General features: G+C 29.5%; 2 protein-coding genes across 11 annotated transcripts in view; one reads left to right on the top strand and one right to left on the bottom strand.

The window, feature by feature from the left end:
• Positions 1–10,667, bottom strand: part of LOC106681700 (TBC1 domain family member 13) — a 24,546-nt gene extending 13,879 nt beyond the window's left edge. For 2 of the 4 annotated variants that reach the window (XM_014422159.3, XM_067048807.1), the window contains exons 1-8: positions 9,406–9,622; positions 9,261–9,334; positions 8,099–8,224; positions 7,877–8,033; positions 7,402–7,558; positions 3,908–4,106; positions 3,625–3,717; positions 568–676 (exon numbers count right to left, since the gene is read on the bottom strand). In XM_014422159.3, coding sequence (XP_014277645.1) covers positions 568–676; positions 3,625–3,717; positions 3,908–4,106; positions 7,402–7,558; positions 7,877–8,033; positions 8,099–8,224; positions 9,261–9,334; positions 9,406–9,425 — 935 coding nt within the window. In that variant the 5' untranslated portion in view covers positions 9,426–9,622. Of the gene's footprint in view, positions 1–567; positions 677–3,624; positions 3,718–3,907; positions 4,107–7,401; positions 7,559–7,876; positions 8,034–8,098; positions 8,225–9,260; positions 9,335–9,405; positions 9,623–10,646 lie in introns of those variants that run through there. The other 2 variants (XM_067048808.1, XM_067048809.1) reach the window with 2 other exon arrangements.
• Positions 10,668–14,294: 3,627 nt separating this feature from the next.
• LOC106681695 (protein zer-1 homolog) overlaps positions 14,295–22,845 on the top strand; it is a 34,572-nt gene continuing 26,021 nt past the window's right edge. For 6 of the 7 annotated variants that reach the window (XR_010843804.1, XR_010843805.1, XR_010843803.1 and 3 more), the window contains exons 1-5: positions 14,295–15,504; positions 17,685–17,818; positions 20,213–20,358; positions 21,347–21,549; positions 22,366–22,540. Coding sequence is in view for 2 of the 7 variants with exons in the window: in XM_067048814.1 (XP_066904915.1) it covers positions 14,741–15,504; positions 17,685–17,818; positions 20,213–20,358; positions 21,347–21,549; positions 22,366–22,540 (1,422 nt within the window). In the remaining 5 variants the exon portion in view is untranslated. The remainder of the gene's footprint in view (positions 15,505–17,684; positions 17,819–20,212; positions 20,359–21,346; positions 21,550–22,365; positions 22,541–22,845) is intronic. The other variant, XM_014422153.3, reaches the window with a different exon arrangement.

Below are 22,845 nucleotides of genomic sequence, written 5' to 3'. Positions count from 1 at the left end.
CACTTATGTTTTTGTTTTCCTTTTGTAACTATGTGTTTGTATCTTTTTTAGCCCTGACGAAGCCCTGCAACGTGGGGCGAAACGTTGGCTCATTAAAATAGTATAATTCTACTATTTGAGTTTTTTTGACCGCACCCGGACCATATTCCTTTCATCTATTTTATTTATTCTTCTCTTTCATTTGTATATAATTTTCTTTCCACTAATTTTTACATAATTTTAACCCTATCTTAATTTATTTTTTTGTATCTTATTGTCTTACTATGTCAAAAGATTTTTAGTTGTTTTTGTATCTTTTTAGCCCTGATGAAGCTCTACAAACTGGGACGAAACATCGGCAAATAAATAGTTGTTAACTATTTTTGTTCTCTTCTGATCACACCCCTGACCAACTTCTACATAATTTAAACTAAATACTGTTTTGAAATATGTTATTTTATTCACATTATTCAATTATTTCAGTAAATAGTATTTCATTATTTATTAATTATCACCTACTTTACTAATATTCAATATTATTACTTATGGATAGAACTTTAATTTGTCATAAAAAATTATTTTAATTACCTAAAACTATAATACTGTGGTCTCAGTTCTTGCTCTTGTAATCTCATATATATTTCATGATCATTTCTTTTAAGCTCACTGCAGAGTCGCTCCATCAACTTATTGATACCTGCATAAATAATCTATACATTACTTTTAAAACCAACCACATATTTTAAATTTAATATATGTACATATAGTTAACCGTAAAAATTGATATATAAGAAGATGGTCAGGGTTGCGGTCAAAAGTGAAACAAAAATAGTTTACAACTATTTATTTTCCGACGTTTCACCCCACTTTGCAGGGCTTCATCAGGGCTAAAAAGATATAAATCATTTTGTATAAGTTGTAAACTATTTTTGTTTCACTTTTGACCGCAACCCTGACCATCTTCTTATATATTTTAAATTTAAATTTATGCTTCAATAAATAAATATGGATACATTTATTATATTATATTCATTTTAACAGAAAAATGAATAAAGAATTTAATTGTTTGGCTAAATTTTATAATGAAAATTAAGAATACATAATTTTCAAATATAAGTTTCCTGAAACATTTTAAATAAAACAATTATGGTCTTAAGTGACCCAAGAATAATGTTTTACCAAGTACATATTAGCCACCAGAATGTTATAATTATAAATAATTTTTAAAGCTCAAAGCTAGATATATTATTAATTAATTTTTTTCCTTTCCAGTTGAAATTTCTTTTTTATAACTATTAGTTTATTTTAATTTTTGTAACTATAAGTTATTTTGTCTATTTTTAATTAAAATTTATGTTTAAGTCTTTAACATATATCTTTGATGCGCGGTCATAAGAGCTTAAGTCGTAAATAGGAATTTTTCAGGAGAACAAAAACAAAGTTCAAAACATTATGTAAAATCTAATTATTGATATTTTTGTAATTGTTATTTTTATAAAACAACATAATAGTAAGTCTATCTGAAGCATAAAGACCTTATTACCAACCGGTAGCTCTGATTTGGTGCTATAATACTACATAATCTCTAAATGCTCAAAAAGTGACTTAAGCCTTTATGACCGCGCATCAAAGATACATAGACATGTAAAACATTTGTTATGTTGTGTAAATACCAGGTCATTCAAAAAGTCCTGTCGTTTTTTTGGGGGAAATTATAAATAAATAAATATTTTCAAATAATCACCTTTATTCATCAAAATATCCACCGTTACAGTCGGTAACCTTCTCCCAACGAGATGGTAAAGCCCAAATTCCTTCCTTAAAAAACTGTTGATTTTTACTGCAAAAATAAGTGGTCAGTTCGTGAATTAGGTTGTCACGGTCTTGAAAACATTTTTGTCTCAGATTGTTGTCGAGATCTCTGAATAGGTGATAATCAGTGGGTGACAGGTCAGGGGAATATGGTGGGTGAGGCAAAACTTCCCAGCCTATTTCTGTCAATTTTTCCCTGGTCAATTTGGCGGTGTGTGGTCGAGCGTTGTCTTGAAGAAGCAAAGGTCTTCTTCTGTTGACTAAGCAGGGATCAAAAGTCTTAAGCTTGGATTGGCAATGGTCCAGTATATTGCAGTATACTTCTGCAGTGATGGTTTGCCCTTGATTCAGAATCTCAAAATGCACTATACCTTTGGCTGTCCAGAAAACAATGAGCAAAACTTTCTTTGGATGGAGATCTGGTTTTGGAAATTGTTTAGGTTTCTCATCTGCCGACAACCACTGATATGATCGTCTGAAGTTGTTGTACAACACCCATTTCTCATCACAGGTGATGATTCGATTCAAAAAGGGTTCGACTTTCAAGCGGGAAGTTAACGAAGATGCAGTTGTCAAGCGAACAAGCATATTGGCATCTGAAAGCTTATGAGGAATCCATTTATCCAGTTTTTTCACTTTTCCCAGTTCTTTAAGGTAATTCCAGGCAGTGGTGGCTGAGATATTAAGTTGAGAGGCTATCTCTGAACAACTTTGACGCGGATCCAACTCTACTACTCTTCGAACGTCCTCCTTATCAACTACAGTTGGTCGACCTGAGCGTGCCTCGTCTTCTAGTGTCTCGTCGCCTCCACGAAATTTTGAAAACCAAAATTGTGGCCTTCCGCTCAGACAGCACATCTTCCCCAAACACGGAGCATATTTTTCTAGCAGTTTCGGCAGCTTTTGAGCCAAGTTTAAACTCATAGAGCAAAATCGACCGAATTTGAGTTTCAACTGGAATCATTTTAACTAGACAGTTGGATGGTGACTGCATTAAATTAATCCTCCTTAGCCTCCTATTCATAAAGTATAAACATTTGTGTTTACATGGATAAAAGTTGTATTGAACGGAATTAATTAGCAAACACTCTAGAATCAAAATAAACAACGAACAAACGAAAAACGACAGGACTTTTTGAATGCCCTGGTAAATAGATTCCAGGTGTTTATACGGACATCAATACCAACTCCACTAGAATTAAGGCGATTAGTCTTTCTGAGATAGTCTACTGCTAGATTTTGGGGTACAGCTGTTAGTTGTGTTAGTAACCATTACATTAATTTTAGTTAATATGTTACTATCAAAATTCCTATTTTAGGATTTCTCGAGATAGAAATAACAAATATATATTTGTTCCTGCCAAGGATGCAACAGTTTAACAAAAGCTAACACAGCAGTATCAGGAAAGATCGGACAGTCTTGGCTTTTCCCATTTGAATCTAATATCTCTATTTTTCCTTTTTTGCAATACTTTACCTAGCTATACATTCCTTATATAGGTATGTGAAAGTAAAATAATATTTATTTTATAATAAAAATAAGAAAATATAATATTTCAATTATAAACAACTTTATTTTGGTTCTTTTTTTTTGGATTAATTTTTTATAAATATCAATTAAAAATACTAAGACAAAACCTAATAAACCACTCTTAACCCACCTTTTTTTAGTATAAAATTATATGATAATAACAAAAACTGATCAAAGTTTTATTGTATATTTATAATTAATTATATTTTCATATATATTTCACATCTTTTTTTATGATAATTAATAATAAAAAACATTACAAGCTACCAATCACTGTAGATATTAAAAATCAGTATAGATACCTGATTCAGTCTCATCTAAAGTTTTGATAAAAAAGTCTCTGATCTCTGCCATCAAATTTGTAAAAGCGAAGAAACAATCAGCTTCAGCATGTTCTACAACAAGAAATAAGAATAAACATAATATTAAATATTACGTACCACATAATAGTATTAAATGTCAAACTATGATCAAGTATCCTAGCAATAATCTTTGTATATTTTTCTTAGTGTTTGTTTTGACCAATTAATCAAAATAAAACATTTCAGTGAAGGATATGAATAAAAATTATACACAAATAGTTACCCCGCCATTCCTGATGAGGGTCGCTAGCGAAGACATGGTAGATCGGTCCAACAATCTCATTCATGCCTTGGACGTAGCCTTGCCCAGGGTTCAGCTTTGCATAAAGGAACAGTATCCTTTGGACCACTTCCCAGTGAGCTTCTGAACCCTCTGCAAGGGGGGCATAGTCCTCTGGTGCCTTTCTTCGCGATAATGCAATCTGATAAAGGATTATATATCATAAGTGAATATTTCCTAAGTGAAACATTATAACTATATTTATTTATAATCTTAATATTTTCTTGAGACTGGTAATTTTTTAATAAATAATTCAAACACTATCCATTATAGTCTTAAAACTTTTTATTTCTTTTATACGTCCAACGTTTCGGCCAATCCGGCCATCTTCAGGGACAATCTCAATATCACTTTGAAAACATATAATTTAAAACACTCTAAAAACTTAATTCAGGCTATTCTGCCCAGGTCAACACATTAATATCTAATTAGTCAATTATCCATTAAAACACAGTCAAATTTATTTATCTGCAAACACTATTAATAAACTTTTATCACCTCATTAATTATAACTATATACAGACATAAAGAATAATTATATAAAATTCTCACTTTTAATTCCAATAACCAAAATAAAATAAGATAATGACAAAAGGCTAAGCGAACCAAAAGGTTCGATGCCAATACCACCAAGCGCTGTCTACACACATCTATCCTGATGTCAATCCAAACCCTAATTCACAAAATCAGTCTTGATACAATTCTCCCACCCATGTTTCGGTCAACCCCACAGTGTTAGTTACTTTTTAGGGATACGTTTTTTGCTAAACCCTACAACCCTATAAGCCTCAATTAAATACTATCATCTGAATTATATTTAAAGAATGCAGTTCACGCAATTTGCCGTTGTTTAGCCTTTTTAGTTCTCCGATTATCTCATCCTCTTTGGTCTCAATATGTTATTTAATATTTATTTTTAAACTGCTTGAGGCGACGTTCGGCACCCAATGTAAAATGTCTAGTTTCGCATTCGTAAAGAGGATAGGATAATAGATTTGTGAATAATAACTTTTAACTAACGTTGAATAATAACTTAATACGCAAGCTAAGTAATTTTTTTTTTTAAGGGACAGTGAAGGTTATGTTTGCCTAGTTATCTACAGGTGACCAACCTATACTAACCATGGTGGGGAGTCAAGTTTTTCATTTTGGATCGCTGTCCACATTCATGTGGGATCGCTACTTAATGAAAAAAATCAACGCCCCAGGCCGGATTCGAACTGATGCTGCCCACAGACCTCAGAACGATAGACCTAGGCCTAACCATTTGAGCTACGGATGGCCCAAACTACATAATTTAAAAACTGAAAAATAAGATTTATTTCCTCATTATTTTTTTTTTTTTTTTTCTAATCACAGTTTGCCCTAAATAAAATAGTTTTTCTACCTGTTTAAATGTATTTCCTCCTATATCACCAATATTGTTGCTATTTCTGCTGTTAACCATACATTTTGTTTTATCCATATTTATTTCAAAATCTAGTTCCTTTTATCAACATAGTTGTATTTAGTTTTATAAAAGAAGAATCAAATAAGATTCTACAAAACTACATAAATTTAATTAATAAAATTAATACAGAGAAAAGTGCTTTATATTCAACTGCTCCTAAGTAGGCCAGATTAGGACTTCACTTGAAGATCATTAAAATATGAATCTGATTTTTGAATTAAGCTGATTTTAAATACCTAAGTAATAAGAACTGTAAAGGATGTCAGCAGAACTGACTTAGAATCAGTGAGAGAATAAAAAAAAAAAAGTTCTCTCTCATACAGATGAATAACTTTGGAGGACTAAACATATTTGAATACAGTATAAAAACATCTTCTAGGAGATAATTTAATTTACGGATACCATTATATCTTCAAATGTTAATTAAAAACTGCTTAAATTTCTCACAAAATAATTATTTTCAAAAGCTTGAATTGAATGAAGCATGAAATTGAAATCACTTACTTGCTGTGATCCAAAATGAAAAGCATTAAAAATAAAATCACATTAAATTTAATTAAATACCTTAAATTTCTCTTATTGTCAATAAACAAGTGTATAAACCTCAATTTAATGAATTTTAAGGCACATAAGCCTCAATAAAAATAAAAAATAAATCAAAATAACAATTTTTTTAAAATGATAAAATGAAATTCATTACATTAAGGTTCCACTGTAATCACTACTTCCAAAATCATTTAATAAAACCCTTTGCATTTAATAAATCTCTGAACAAACAATTTAAGTAGTTTAATGCCATTTCTTTTCAAGCGTGATTCTGACCAAATCACCTCCTAGCACAACCATTGGTCTAGTAATAGTACTTCTTTACAAACTTCTGAAATCCTGACCCTTCATGGGTTGTAGCGGTACAGATTTAAATTTAAATGTCATTTCTTTAAAAAAAAAAAAAATAACTGTTTTGGAAATTTTAACAGTCTACCATTCTTCTTTCGTCTTAGGAGAATGAATTAGTAAAGTAAATAAATCAGAAAATACATTAATTGGTAAATACAACTTCTAAAGGCTGATTTAAACATAGTTAGTCAGTGTGCTAGTAGAGGTTGCCAGCAAGTCAGTTACTATCAACATCAAAATCTTTAAAACATTATTAACCCAAAATATCATAACCGAGAAGTGAGGGGTGCGTTAATGCAAGTTATCACAGATAAAATGAATGTTCCAACCTTTTCAGTAAAACATGTACCAAATAAAAAATTTAAATTTTACCGTTAACATATTACTTGGAATCAGTGATAATTGAAAAAAAAATATTGGGGGATAAACTGATGTTGGTTAAGGCTTAACTGCCATGGTTTAATGATAAGGATTATAACATGAAAAGGGACGTAACGTTCGTGAGCCTAGGGGAATGGGTCCTAGAATGCTCAGTTGGGAAAGTGGTGGGTTCGATTCCCATACGGGAAAGTTAATAATTATTTCATTCCATTATTCCAATCCTGAAAAATGAATCTTGACACTCCCACTAACTTCAAAGTAGCCAGCAGGAGTTGGAAAAAAGAACAACTAGGCCTACTTGCCAGACCAATACCAAATAAATCATGAAAACAGCAAACTTCAAGGACAAAGAAACGTGCTATAACTCGGTGAGTAAAGAATAATAATTTCTAAGAGCTCATCCCACAAAACTTAAGAGATTAAATTCAATCATTTTTGAATTTATTTGAACAACAATTCTATATACTGGCCAATAAACACATTAAACATCTGCATAATTCTAGGTATATTTACTTATACTAGTCAGCTGGAATTTCAGTTGCTATTAGTGATCTTCCAGTCAAAATCTGGATAGCATACCAACTACTGGCAGTGTTTAAACCAGCCTTTAGACTCATAAAATCCCAAACAAGCAATAAAACTACATAATCAGGGAGAAAAAACAGGAATAGGCATAATAAAAAGAATTTTACGATTAACTACTACATACTCTGGTAATTCCTAAACCTTTCCTCTCAACATTGGCAGAATTTAGGACTGGGTGTTGAACCCGACCATGGAGTCTCTTCTCACCACCGGAGTTAACAACTGCTGAACATGGGAACTCAGTCGCCTGCTGGAAGAATGATATGTCTGGGCATAGCCGCCTGGATAAAACATGACAATCAAAATGTAATAACAAAATAAATATGACTTCACTTTAGTCATCAAAATGTATTTTAAAAAAAATCTTATAAACTCTAATGAAAACAGACAAATTTTGATTTTAAATATATATAAATAGTTTTATTCTGAGATTTATATTATACAAGAATACAAATCCAATTCTGAAAAGTGTCATTAAAAACAAGTAGTTGATATCTATTTTTAATCTTAGTTTAATTTTAGTTATAGTTGGTATCACATTAGGTCAATGAATTTTAAAAAATAAAGCTATCAAGATGTGAAAAAAAGTATGATTATACCTCACATCTTTGTCTATTTGGAGGAGCACTTCGTTATCCCTGAAAAATGCATCCCAAAGACTATCAGGATTACAACTCAAAGGATGATCAGACATTGTGACATCGACTCTTTCTCCTGACTCATTGCATGATGCCCCAGGATTGACAATCATCTCATCTAAAATACAACATAACTGCAGAATTACACAACAAACTTAATTAAATATTTGGAGAAGAGCTTACCCACAAATTGGGCATATAACTTCCTCTTCATTGCCAATACTTCATTCCAGCATCTTCTATCAGGTGGAAGATAATTAAGCATTAACCGCCAGCAGAGTGCTCTGTTCACTTGTTCCTCAGGTATGCCTAGGAATAACAACATACATTAAACAATAGAGTGTTTATTATAATTAAACAAAATTAATAATCTTTTTCTAGTTTAGATGATTAATGAGCTTCACTAACAATAAATAGCAAATACATTGGATTTAGAGCAAAAACAACGAATGTCTTCAAAATTCTAATGTTCGAACCGATGTTAAAGCTGAGAAAAGAGAAATTATAAAAATAGTTGACCTATAAAAACTAATTTTAACGTGCAAGTACAGTAGTCAAATGCTACTAATTTTGGTTTAATGTAGTTAGTAATTTACTAATCATTAACATTTAGGTTTAATGGTCAAATACCTCAATGTTACTTTGAATTTAGATAAGGGAGGGTTACTGTCATGAAAGAATAGAAATTCTAAGGAAATTTTAATTGCAAGTACCATGAACTATACAATACAAAAAAAATTAATTAATGAATAAGCACGAAGTTAAAAAAAAAAAAAAGAAGAAATATTTGACAGAAATGTTAAGGATGAAATCAATTTTAATTAGACAGAAATAATAGTTTACAAAGTAAAAAAAAATAAGCGCATTTATTTAGTAATAATTACTGTGATGTAAAATATTGTTATTATAATTAAGTCCAGATGAAACAGCAAAATATTTCATAAGATGGAAATCGAATATAAAACTTTTGCAACCAGAAACAGTACAAATAACAACTTTATTATATAAGGTTGATTTATAAGAACAGAATATGATAACAACCTCCTTATATCCTGATAACTTAGTTATGTACCTCCTATTTGTGATATTAACAGGATCAGGGAAGGAGTTGTACAATTAGAAAACATCTTCCATACCTGTCAGTCAGGCTGAGGATGGAAAAAAAGTTTAGAAGAATATAATAAAAGACAATATGATGTAGGAACAAAGAAACTAAAATAGAAAATGAAAATATTATTTTCGAAAATTTAGTAACATTTGTTGGCTGATAGATCAAATATCAACCGATATCTTAAATGGGTGTCAACAAAAGTGGGCGTATGTCAAAAAATAAAACTTGATTTACCATTGAAACAAACGCTTTTCAATTTATACAAATCAATCTCCTCTTCATTAATAATATCTTCAAATTCCTTTACCCTAGAAAAAAAAGTATATCATTTGAATAATGTCATGTTAACTTCAAATGCACATAGATAAATAATATCTACCTCGCTCTATAAGAAGCCATAACTGAAAAGATATAATAAAGAACTGTAGTATTAAAGTACTACTATAGGGACGTATAAACTAAGCCACGACAACCATAAATTAATGGTTAATGAAGTTGAACTAAACATCTAATAATATTCTAAATGGTAGTTTGATAAAATTTGGAAGACGGCAACTTTTCGCCAAGTAGTGAGGCGCCAGATCCAAAGAGGTACGAGGAAGAGGAGTGGTCACAAAAAAAGAACTGTTAAGTTAGATTATTCGTATTTATTAGGAATTATATATATATGGGCAGTCTGAATGACAATAAAACCAAATATGGACGTTTGGATCTATCGTGCAGGGGCAATGCTGATGGATACCAAGAAAATTTTGAAATCCTATTATTCAAAATATGAAGTGGAAAAGGTAATGAAAAAGTGAAGCTGCAATCGCTTCATTCAGATTCAACGTTTCATTTTATTCTCGAAGTCAAATGCAAAAAAAATGGCAAATATTTTCTGTTTATAACCAATCGATTGCACTGAATTCTTATTGTTCTGTATATACCTCATATGCAAGTAAGCGTCAGTCGGATTGAGAGGGTAGCGGTCTTCGTGATTGAATCAGTATGACTTTTAATGATGATTATTATTCCGACTGAACGTGTCGGGGTCTTTTATTGATTCTGAAATATTCAGCAAAAGATATCGCAGCGAATAGTGAAGGAGACTGACTTATAGTTCTGGATTTTAATGAACAGACATTTACACTAATATTACGTCTTAGCTACCCAGATACTGTCTAAAGTTAGGCACAAAAAAAAAATCTTTATATATGATTTAACTTTTTTAAGGTTTAGCGTATATAACCAATAAAGGCAGAAATCCTATTATTTTATGCAGAACAAAAAACCATGGTCAACTATTTGAATTAAGAAAAATGCCCCTGACATTCCAAGACATATCTAATGTCAAATGGGATTTGAATCAAAACATTTTTAATAAAGTATGAAGGAAATGGTCCAGGTTGTGGTCAAAAAGAACAAAAATAGTTAAAAACTAATTTTGTTCTTTTTGATAGCAACCCTAACCGTCTTCTTCCTATTTTTAATTAAGGTTTAAACTTAGCAAAAGAGGGGAACACTTTAAAAACGCACCATATAATTCAAACATAGGTTATATTATTGCTACTATCTTAAGGATAAAATATATAGAGGATATTGTATAGTATTATTTCAAAAACTAAAATTTTATTTTACCTCAGGATCTGTCACTGCATTTTCATTAAATGTAATAATTAGCCAGTTCACTTCCATGGAAATCATTTTTATCAAAATAGTGATGAAAATGTGAAGGAAAATCTAAACCAAAAGATTAAAAAAATTAAGTAACATAATTTTAATTAAGTGAAGTACAATTTTTTTAAACATAAGTAGATGGTCAGGGTTGCGGTAAAAAAAAGAACAAATAGTTTAAAACTATTTTAATGTCCGACGTTTCGCCCCACTTTGCAGGGCTTCATCAGGGCTAAAAAGATAAAAAAAAAAAAACTGAGAATATTACAATAACAAGGTAATTTAAGCTAGGATAAATATGTAAAAAGAAAGTGATAAGAAGTTACATATAAATAAGAGGAAGGGAGACATAAAATAATATCAGTATAAAATGAACTTGAATAAACAATGATAAGAATAAAAAATAAGTAACAACGGCAACAGTAAAAATTTTTTTTAAAATACATAAAATATACAGTTAAAAAAGTACAGGAGATGTACATAAAACAAAAACAATACGGGGAAAAAAAAAAAAAAAAAAAAAAAAGAAAGTAGATATTAAATAAACGTCTTGAATATATACAATTTTTTAAATTGTATTACAGTGTATAAAATAAAAAAAATTGTACTTCACTGATTTATGATATCTATAAATCATTAATTTAATTTTTAAAACCATTAATTATAAAATATGAGTTTTTTTTATTTCCCAATTTATCTTAAATAATAAAAAATAAAGAGTTGTGAGTAAACATATGCATTATAACATTTTTTACCTCATTTAAAATTCAATTATCAAATACTCCTGTGGCATGGTTTTCATCTTATTTTATATTACATTCAAATTTATTTTAATTAGATGGTGTACAAAATTCGTTATATATTGTATCCTAATTTTCTGCAACAGCCAACTAATTAATTCTATAAAATTTCATGTTATATTTTTAGGTAGTTTTTGTAAGTATTTATTTTTTGCAACAACCAAAATATTTAGCCTTTTGGTCAGACATGATAGCAACTTTTTTCTTTAATAAAACAATTCTATTTTAGGAAAACATTCACTTGTTTTATGGAATTGCTTTACTACTGCTAATTAAAAATTCCCTAAGGTTTCCTATAGAACATTGATAAACCCATCTAGAGAATTGATAAAAAAAAAAAAGCAATGTGTTATATTATTTTCAGATAAGTTTTGTTATATACTATAGATTTTGTAATAAAGTAAAGACAGGGAAGCTTAAAAATACTGTAATATCACCAAAAGATTAGAGGTAGTGTATAATAGGATAATTTTGCTGGTAGTGTTATGTTAAAACCATAAAATAGTAATAGAATTCAGGCGATATATGGCTTCAGTGAAAGTCTTGGGTAAAAAAAAAAAAAAAGGAAATAGGCAGGATGTAAAGATTAAGGAGTAATAATCTTAAAGAAAGAAAATAATACTCCAGATTTATGGAAGCACCAGTCTAAAATGGTTATATTTGATTACGAAAAAAGTGAGACACTTTTGTAATTACAGTTTAAAAGTATACAAAAACAAACAGCACTCCTCCAAAATATGCAGAGAAAAATGTCAAAATTTTCGGTAGCCAACCAATTCATATTCTCATGAAGGAACAGATCCTTTAAAAGCCGAAATACCAAATAAGAAAAGATAAACTGGAAATTACTTCAACAAAAAGAGTGATAATGCCCAATGCAGATTGTTTTGCAAGATAATAAATGAATAAACATTCTTTTTGTATTTTAAATACAATAAAAATTTAGGTATAATAATAGTATACCATTGTCCAATATTACACATTGCTGTACAATTATCCAATTTATGCCAATACACAGTTCTGCACAATAGGGTGTTTTATTTTGACCTTTTCTTAATCTCTCTTTTAATTTGGAGGGCCACATTTAGAACATACCAGTTAAATACCAGAGCACAGACGGTTACTTAAAACAATTAATTGCTATGGTAAATTGGGTTCTGGAGGGTTCAATAATTAAAATAATACTGGAATAAACTCATAAACTGCAAAATTAATTTCCTTTATTTACAAGTTAAATCTTATTGATATTTACTAGATGAATAACAATTAAATATAAAACTTTCGCTTTCATAAGTCCTAATGCACCTAATATTTTACATTTCCAAACATCATCTCCCAATCTTTTGAGACTTACTCTCTTTTTCATAAGCCCTACTTCACCTATTTTTTCTTTTTTTTGGCTTCCTGCCAGTTTTCAGTATCATCTCCTAATCTTTTGATCTATTCTTTCTTTGCCTCTCTAATCTACAATATTTCTTTTTTCTCCCTCTTCTACCTGTTTCATTACATCTCTCTCTTGCACAAGCTCTTCTTCACTCTCTTCGATCTGCAATAATTTTCTGTTTTCAGCTCCCTGCCGTTTTACTTCCACATCTCTCTCTTTCAGAAGCCGTATAAGTTTTCTCTTGGCAGCTTCTAACCGTCTTACTTTTTCATTTCCTCTCCTTTTTCTTTGCCTCTCAGCATCTAGTTGCTTTCCCAATAACCCAGTTTCCCCTCGTAGAATTTTTCCATTTTTTGTCTCCTTATCTCGAAAGGTCTCATTAAGCCGCTCTGATCGCTTTCGTTCTCTATTCTTTAATAGTTTTTTCTTGATATTTATACGTCTTTTTTTATTAATGGTCATGCTAGTGGATTGTAAATTTGTCTCATTACTATCCATAATTTGGTCTCTTTGGTCATGTTCAGTTTTGTCCTCAGTCCCACTACACTCTGAGTTCTTCATATATATATTTTATTTTTAATAAATTTATAGAAATTGCCTGTTTTGAACTTTATTCAAATAACCTACAGAAGTTATTTTGAATTTGCTAGTTACCTGATGTTGTAGGTACATAAACTAATATTTGTTCATATCAAAAATTCAATGATTGAAAGAAATTGTTTAATATGAAAGCAAGTTAGTATAGTGAGAAAAAAAAAGAAATGTGATTTATATCTATATTTCTGTTATAAATATATGTCATTTCTTATAACTACAATCTATTTAAGATGAAATAGAACAATAGGAGGAAATAGTTAAACTAATGAACTACATTGACAGAAAAAAAAATCGAAAATGTATTTATTTATTTTGTAATTGTAACAAAACATCCATGCGCTTTAGACTCTAAAAACATTAGAGTTCAGATTTTTGGGTTAAAAATGAGACTGAAATTCAAAAATATCACAGGATTGTTTTCATAAACAATAGTAACGATACAAACCGACAAGAAATAAATATTGCATCATATTCATACAATATAAATGCTTACAAAAAGAAACAGCAAAAAATGTTAATCTGCAGATATAATTAAAACCGCCAGATTTTAAATTTAGCTTTTGAAATCACTTCACGCTCACGAGAAAATTATCACAAGACAACTGTCATTACCAGTAGAAACTGTTTCGGGGAAAAATGTTATTTTGTTATAAAGCAAGTTGTTTTCCAGCTAATTATTTGCGTTTAAAAGCAATAATGCGATGGAAAAACTGAAAAGAATTATGTAAAGCTGAACGTACGCAAGCCTAACCTATCCGACTTTCTCCAACATTGGCAGATTCGTCACAGCTGATAATAGGAAAGACCTGGATATCAGCTGTTATGACACATGAAAATAGGTAGTGGGGGCACTACCTACTAAGGTAGTTTATTAGTAGCTTAACAAATGTATTAGTTTTTATACTTAGCTTGGCTAGCGGTCATAATAAATTTCGTTTTTAATGAGTTTTGATTAATTAGAGCCGTTACATGATAGTGCTCTAAATTGTCATTCTCGATTTTTCAGAACTTTCAGGTTGCAAGTGAAAATTTAATACATTGAAAATTCTCTCTAATTTCAAAATTGTTGAAAATTTTTACCTTTCGCGTAGTGAAGTGTTGATTTAATTTTTTATTCAGTGGTGTAAACATCTGTCAATATTATCTCATTGAAAAATATAAGAAATATGATCAGAAGTTATGAAAAGAACAAGTCTATTCCAGAAAACTTTGTGTTTTCATTGATACATTTGTAGAAAGAAAATACTGTGAAGTAACTGGTAACAGGAATAAGTATAATGTTAGCTATAGTGTCTTCAAGTCATCGCAACGAACCTGACACTCTTCTTAGTCAGTGTTTTAAATATGTTGTTAGGAACTTAGATTCAGTGTTTTATCAAGATCCTGCTACAAATGGATATGAGTTGATGCCTGGTCAAGCTCTTCCTAGAGAAATTTGTGAAGCTTTGATAAAAGAGTACCAACTTAATGGATTTCAAGTCAATGATAAGTTTATTAGACTCTTCAAAAATACTAATAATACAAGTCTTCGCCATGTGAGAATACGTAATTCTGCAATAACGGATGATGGTTTCAAAACTATTCTTAAACACCATCTGGTAGAGCTGGATATTTCAAAATGCCAAATGATAACTGATCAGTCACTTCATACTTTGAATGAATATAGTGACAGGTTAGTTTCTCTTGTTGTTGGTAATGGTGTGCAACTTCTGCCAGAGTCGTTACTCTACACAGCCCAAAATCATAGTTGGTCGAATCAAACTACCACTCCACAGTCTTTTGAAGATAGAGGATTCATCTTGAGAGCCCCCAATTTACGGCGCCTTACGATTCGTAACATATATATCCACAGAGAGAAAAAATACTTCCCTTTGCTCCTTAATTCATTTCCTAATCTTACTGTGTTAGATCTTTCAGGATGTAGTGATGTTGAAAATTTGGAGTATATTACTAAACTTACCAACTTAACATCTCTTACATTACACAATGTTTACAAAATCCAAGATTCGTTGCCGTACATATGCCAGTTAAAGAACCTTGTGTAAGTATGCCTTTTTGTTATAAAATGTAAAAAGTTTTATTAGTTATTTTTTATATACTCATTTGTTAGGAAATGTTATTATTAGTCTAATACTCATACAATAAATTGACTATGAACATGTTTTTCTCTGCTACCATGGATAGGTTATTTTCTTGTATAATGTTCTGATTTTAAATCAAATATGGACTTAAAGAATTATCCAAATTTTTAAAAGAGTATATTAAAACTTCACAGGCATAATAGTCCATCCCCTCCCATTTTTAATAACAACTATAAATAAACAAAAAAGTACTTAGTCTTTGTTAATCTAGTTTATTTTAAGTAATATTATTCTAGATTGCCTTTCATTATTTAAAGAGCTTAGCTAACTTTTTTTTTTATTTATGTTGTTTGTTCATTTATGTCAATGATTCTAATTATTCTGAAAAAGTAATTTTAAATATTGGTCGGGCCAATTCATTAGTCACAGTCATTTACTGCTGTAGTAAAGAGCAAATGCTTTTGACTATTTAATTTCTAATTGATTAATCATATTGAAGTTATTAATCCTTTGTGATTTATTGCTGAATGACCTATCTTTTAAAAAAGCTGTTCAAACGAACAGCTTATGTTTACTTAATGTTTAAAACCTTCAGAAAGTAAACACAATTTATTGGTGGATTTATTTTAAAATCATACTACAAAACAAAATACCAATAACTTTTCAAAAGATTGTAGTGGTACTAATGAATATGGCAAATCAGTTCATTTAAAAAAAAATTTGTTTGAAGTAAAAATCATAGTATTTAAATGTAGCCTTTTTTTTTTTTTTTTTTTTTTTATTCATGTTAAATCTAAATGTGCTAATCATTATTCCATAAATTTTTTGGGAGATTTAACTTCCTAAATGATTTTGATAATACATCATGCAACAAAGTTTCGGTGATCTATCTTTATCATCAGATTACATTATTCTTTATTAGTCTATATCTTTTTTGTCGACTTAATCTATCCATTATTCCTTAACATTCATTTTACGATTTTGTCATTTCAATAACTTATAAAATGTTAAAGTAATATTTATATTCAAGTAACTATTCACTCGTCTACATCGCAACTAAAACGCATTTTTTTTTTTTTTAAAGTTAAGATATTGGTGACTGCTTATATTTCCATATAAGTATTCATTAATAAATATGCCTGTGTGAGCATTATGATTTTATACTAACTATATTGCTATTTTATAATTAAGAGAACAAGGATCAATTATGATAATCATAAATGAGTTATTACCTCTTGCATCAGTTTTGTTTTGCATTGAGTTAATCATGGGATTGATATTATCTTAGTTAGTTCTAAATTCAATGATTTTTTTTTTTTTTTATTTACAAATAAATTTTTAGTTATTTTTAAAAATATTATTATAGTTTATAATTCTAATTCAATTTTTTGAAAAGAACAGATTCCTTCAGTACGTAATACTAATTGTTATTATACTTCTTAATAGTACTAAAAATACAATTTTAGAAATAAAAATGGTTCAAATGAGACCTTTTGAACCTCAGTGAAATATTGTTGTATTTTTTATTCATGAAAATCAGAAATTTAAATTAAAACAATTGTAGGTTATAAATTTGAAATTTGAATAAAGCTAATTTACTTAAGACATGGTTAAGTAATGAATGATTATTTAATACACAACTTTATTAGTATAACTAAAACATATTTATTTATTTTTTATATACTTTTGAAATTTTGTCAATCATGAATTTATATTTAATAGCACAGTGACATAATTATAATAATAATTTAATATTTAAAACATCCAATCATATCAACAGATTATTTTTATGTATCCATTCATTTTTATCCCATGAAGTATCAATTTCTTGGAATAACAGTGAAGTATCAGCCTCTAGCATCACTTCTGCCATTTCTGTTTGAGCAACCCAAATATTTTTTTATAAATTATATTTTACCTTTCTTATCTCATTCTTTTATTAATTTCTAATTTTTAATCATTAGTTTCATTTTTGAAATAATATTATTTATATAGGTTTCTAACTTTGGCAGTGATGCATCTATGCTGAGAAAAAGCAAAACATTAGTAATAAATTATATATTGCTAAAATTTTAACTTTTGTTTTATAACCAATATATTGTCTTTTAAAATTATTATATATTTATTTTTTAATATGAAGGCATTTGGACATCTCCCAATCCAATGAAAAAATGGGTTTGTATCAGAAGGAGAATGAAGCTCTAGAATATATTGTTACGAATCTACCCTGCCTCGAGGCTTTGGATATATCGGGTACTAACTTGGCTGGAACAGGTAACTGATAAAATTTTAAATTGAATTTATATTTAAATATTATAAATATAAAATAAATACATCTTTGTTAGGCTAAGGGATATCTAATAAATATTCAAAGCTATACAAACTTGATCTTCATCACTGTTTTGAAAGGTGACTTCCTTTTATAAATTTTCCTACAAGTAACAGGCTTATACACCTTCCCTTTTCCCATTGTTGGAGAAATTTTTTTTTACTACTGAATGTCGCTTAGCCATCCTGATCAAAAATTAAAAATAAGTGGTTTACGGAGAGGATCTTTTATTCCGTGTAAAAGAAAAATTTCAAATATTAATTTATAAAAGGAAGATGGTCTGGGCCCGATCAAAATAACTCATATAGAAAATAAACTATTATGAACCATTTCGCCCCATGTTGCAGAGTTTCATCAGGGCTAATGAACGTACAAACAACTAAAATTAAGTAACAGAGTAACAGAATAAGATAACATGAAATAAGACCAAACTAGGCTGCCGTTAAAAATATGTGAAAATTTATATAAAAATTAATAAAGTAAATTTGTACCTCTTTTACCTCCATTAACACTTAGTTTCAAATTTGGCCAGATCTAGTGTGGCCAATCTGAGCAGAGTTTCCGGAACATGTGACTCCGAAAAATTTCACCAAACCTTTGGTTTACTACTTAATATTTTATTTAGAAAAGACTTCACCTGCTTCGAGGAGGTTTATTGTGTTGACACCGATGGATCCGTAAGATACGCCGATATTGTCGCATTTACAAAAGTCAGTGGCACGGCTCTGGTCTTGGACCCGACGGTAAGATTTGAGAGTAATGACCTTGAACAGGAAGGTGGAGTGGAAAGGGAAAAAAAGGAAATATATGAAAAATGCATCCCTTTCCTGAAGGAAAAATCTCACGAGACCTGGGTCGAGGTGAGGAAGGGATTTCCAATCCTCAGTGTAATAATAATAGGAATTGTATGAAGTACGCCTTCAACTCAATGCTAGGCACTCCTTTACTTTCGAATTGCTGGTTGGATTGTAGTGGACTTTATAAAATAGGGATAAATAAAACATAATTAACTGAAACAAAAATCTGTTGCATAAATTACAGTTGAAGTAGGGGGGGACCGAAACAAAATAATTATGATTAGGTGTGTTAATTAATTTTAAATAATTGGTCTATGGATTTAATGATGCTGATGATGACGGTGTGAATTATATAGATAGTTATGGACTTCCTCCATAGCTCGGTAATCCTCTCTTCATTCCTAAATTTCCTCCCTCCTCTGTTGCAATAGTGCAATTAGATTTTCAAGCTTAAATTAAATTTAATAATCATGATACAACTTCTGCTGAAAAATTTGGCATATTATTCTCACATTCTTGATAATTTACTTTTCATAATAATGCATAAATCATTTTTTAGAACTCCATTTGTAATGTACAAAATGTCCGGTCCCATGAAATGTCATATGTAAAATACATGGTGTTTTTTTATGTTTTGGGAACGTTTGAGCTATTTGCAATTGGTTATGTTCTCTTACTTTTTAGCTGCCTGTAATCCTAGGATTTTTTTTCACTTTTTGAACTCTTCAGTCTTGAGAAACATATGCTTAATAATCAGTTTGATTCAGTTAATGAATAAGAATGTTTTTTTTTAGTAATTTTTTCTAAAGTAATCATTTGAAAGTATTTTTTCAACTTTTTGGCACTTGCTGATTTGTTCAATTATCTTCTCTTACTTTTTAAAAATTCCCGATATAGTGGAACAAGATACCCCATTTTTCACTTACGATAATACTCGCCCAATATTCCTATTCAATATTGCTGTAGTGAAATAATTCGATTCACATTTATCCATGATTTTTTATTTTATTTTACTACAAACAGAGCATTTTCCTTATTTTTGTTTTTTATTTTTCAATATATAGTAAGATCCAAAATGCATCAATATATTTTAATCAATATAAATATGTACATTAAATTTTAAAATAACAATAGAAGTATCGGGTAAAGCAACAACCATGGATAGAACTAGAAGAGTAAAGCGTCAAATTAGAGAGGAAGCTGCCAGTGTCTTTTCATAGATAGAAAGGAAAATGGGAAGATGCTGTTTCTCAAATATTAGTAATAAACAAAGTAGAATTAGCTATTTTAAGTTAGCTACATAACAAAATATCTCAAGCAATGATCCAGATACCATAGTAAGAGTTTTGATGTATTTTGGGGGCTTCACTTGTTTTATCCTCTCCTTTTAGTCAATGATGACTGAGAAAAATTATTTTATATATATATACTCGTTTCTCCAGTTTTATAATACATAAAACAGATTTTGATAAGATAATTAAATTAATACATCTATTAGATATTTCTTTTTAGATATTATAATTAATTGAAATTTCTATCCAGGTGTGGCTGAACAAAAGTTGGGCAGCACGACTGTTGGTACTGACATTCCTGGCTTAGTCTCGAGGGTCAACAGGCCACTTGAGTTTTTAGGTCTTTATGGTACGAGCCATGGAGCATGCCGCAGGCATGATATACCAGCCAAAAGGGTAATGCTATTTAATTAATTTTATTTTGATTATTAATTTAAAATTTTGCCTTGTAACTTAAATGTTAAACATCTCAAATCATCATTTATTAATAACTTCAAAGATTCAGTTGTTGTCTTAATCACTACTTTATGATTCATTGATTTAGTATATTGTATTACCAGAATACCATTGTAAATAATCCAGTATTTATCTTATTAATTGTGTTTCTATTATATTAGAAATTCAATTAAGTTTCTGCCGTTTGACAAAAGATGACTCTGCCAGAAGGTTTTGTTGACATTTTCAACTATAAAACATATCATAAGTTTGGGCATCTGTAATAACATGTCCATCAAGTATTAGTGATTCCATATCAGCATCACATTTTTTTTTCGAAAGCGTCAAGTTTTGTGCCAAATAAGCACCATTTGCAGAAAATTTTGATTGGCCTCTTTGATTTCCAGAAATCTGCAGCTGAGATGCATCAATTGCATATAGAAGCATGTAGTGAGGCTATATAAGTGGAAGATGTCGTGAATGGTTTCAAAACTTTAAAAATGTTTGACATTGAAGACTAATAATGTAGTGGTAGGCCGAAATTGTATGAAGCTAGAATAAACTACACTGTTGTATTCTAACTTTTTAATAATATATAATATTTGCCGTAATGAAAATATTTTTCCAATAGTTGAACGATTTCACCTAAAACTACATTGGTTGTGACCAATAATTTCCAAGATTAACATAAATATTTTACAGCATTAATAGTTATAGGATATATTTATTTTTATATTTGTAATATTATAAATCAGTAAGTTTTAGGGTATTATTTAAATCATTTAATCTTTTTTTCAAAATGCATATTTATTTGCTGAAACATTTTTCCCTTCTTGTTTGCTAACTTGTTCTTTTTTATTATTTCTTTGAATGACTATATAATTAATTAATTGATGAATATTTCTTTGAATGAAAGACTTCTTATCATTTTAGTTCTTTTTATTTGTAGATATCAGGAGATGCCAATGAGAGACAAATCCTAATCGCTGCTGCTTCTTACTTGGAGAGGCCCGATATATTGCAGAGGGTACTCAATGATCTCTATCAGTTGTTCAGGTATGAGAGCTGCCAAAATATCAAGATGGCGCTTGCAGTCGTCTTAGAAGCAATGGACCGGCACTTGACGACAAAGCATATTCAAATTTCTGGAAGGTTATTATTAGCATCTCTCTTATTATTTTTTTTTAAAATCTAATTTATATTGTCACTTATTAAAATAATCTTATTTTTCTCTTGCATAATAATCCTACATAAGAGGAGTTTATTTAAAAGTTATATATATACAATGTGAAACCACATAATTCATGTATATAATGTAAAGTTTATACTTATTGTTGTTTACACAACGAATTATTACAGTTATACATTGTGAATATTTTAAAAATTAAAGAAACAAAAGAAAAGAAAATGAAACAAAACAAAAAAATGAGGTGTTGATAGTTGACCGTAGTTTAATATATGGAGAAGAGGGGGTGCGGCAGTCAGCAAATAAACAAAAATTATTTATTCGTGTCGACGTTTCAGTCTGACTTTCAGGCAAGGTAATATCTTTTATTTATTTGCTAACTGCACCCGCTCCCCTCCCCCCGACCATCTTCTTCACACAAAAAAAAAGAAAAGAAAATGGATGTAATAAGTAAATCCATTGAAAATAATCATTTCATAAACACTTAAATATATGTGTATATAATAATTAAAAGATACATTTATGAAAATTGTTAATAAATAAATTAATACAGTTGTCCATGAAGTTAGAAAAAAATTAATTGATTCAAACAAAAACTAAAAATCCATAATTGTAAAATAATAAATAAATAATTTCGTTAAATTAGTAAGAAATGAGATGTAGTATTTCTTGTAATGATGTGCTTTTTTTTCCTGAGAGATAAGCCAATCTCGAAAATCATTGTCAAGTCGTTGTGATATGTAAATAGACACATATTAAAATAAAAAAGTTTTTTGTTTCAGTGCAACATTATTTTATATAGTGAAGAACAAAGATATACCAATAATGTTGAGTTGTCGTATAAAGAGAGCTATCGTAACAACCCTTCTCAATGGAATGAATTCACATAAAAATGATGACACCATGATGAGGAATGGTTGCCTTACACTTTGTCAGTTCAAGATACCACATGATGTTGTAAGTACTTAGTCTATAACGTTTCTGTTATGAAAATGTTTTATGGCTTAATTTTCTATAATTAGTTCCTATCATTTATCCTTTTATTCTGTCATTTATATTGTATTCAACTATTTTTTTTATTATATTTTTAATAGAAACTATTCTCACTTAATAAATGGTAGCTTGACCAAAGCAGCTATCATGAAATTAGGAAGTTGATAAATGCAAAACAAATAGGGCTTGTTATTGTTACCACGATCCACCAGATTCGTGGATACAGGTGGTTTTTTCGGTATTCTTGTAGAATATTTAATTACTTTATT

This window comes from Halyomorpha halys, unplaced genomic scaffold, assembly GCF_000696795.3.
Source record: "Halyomorpha halys isolate HHAL.00 unplaced genomic scaffold, Hhal_1.1 Scaffold360.1, whole genome shotgun sequence".
Taxonomy (NCBI): Eukaryota; Metazoa; Arthropoda; class Insecta; order Hemiptera; family Pentatomidae; genus Halyomorpha; species Halyomorpha halys.
Note: the sequence above shows the minus strand (reverse complement) of the source record. Positions and strands in the feature narration are given on the sequence as shown.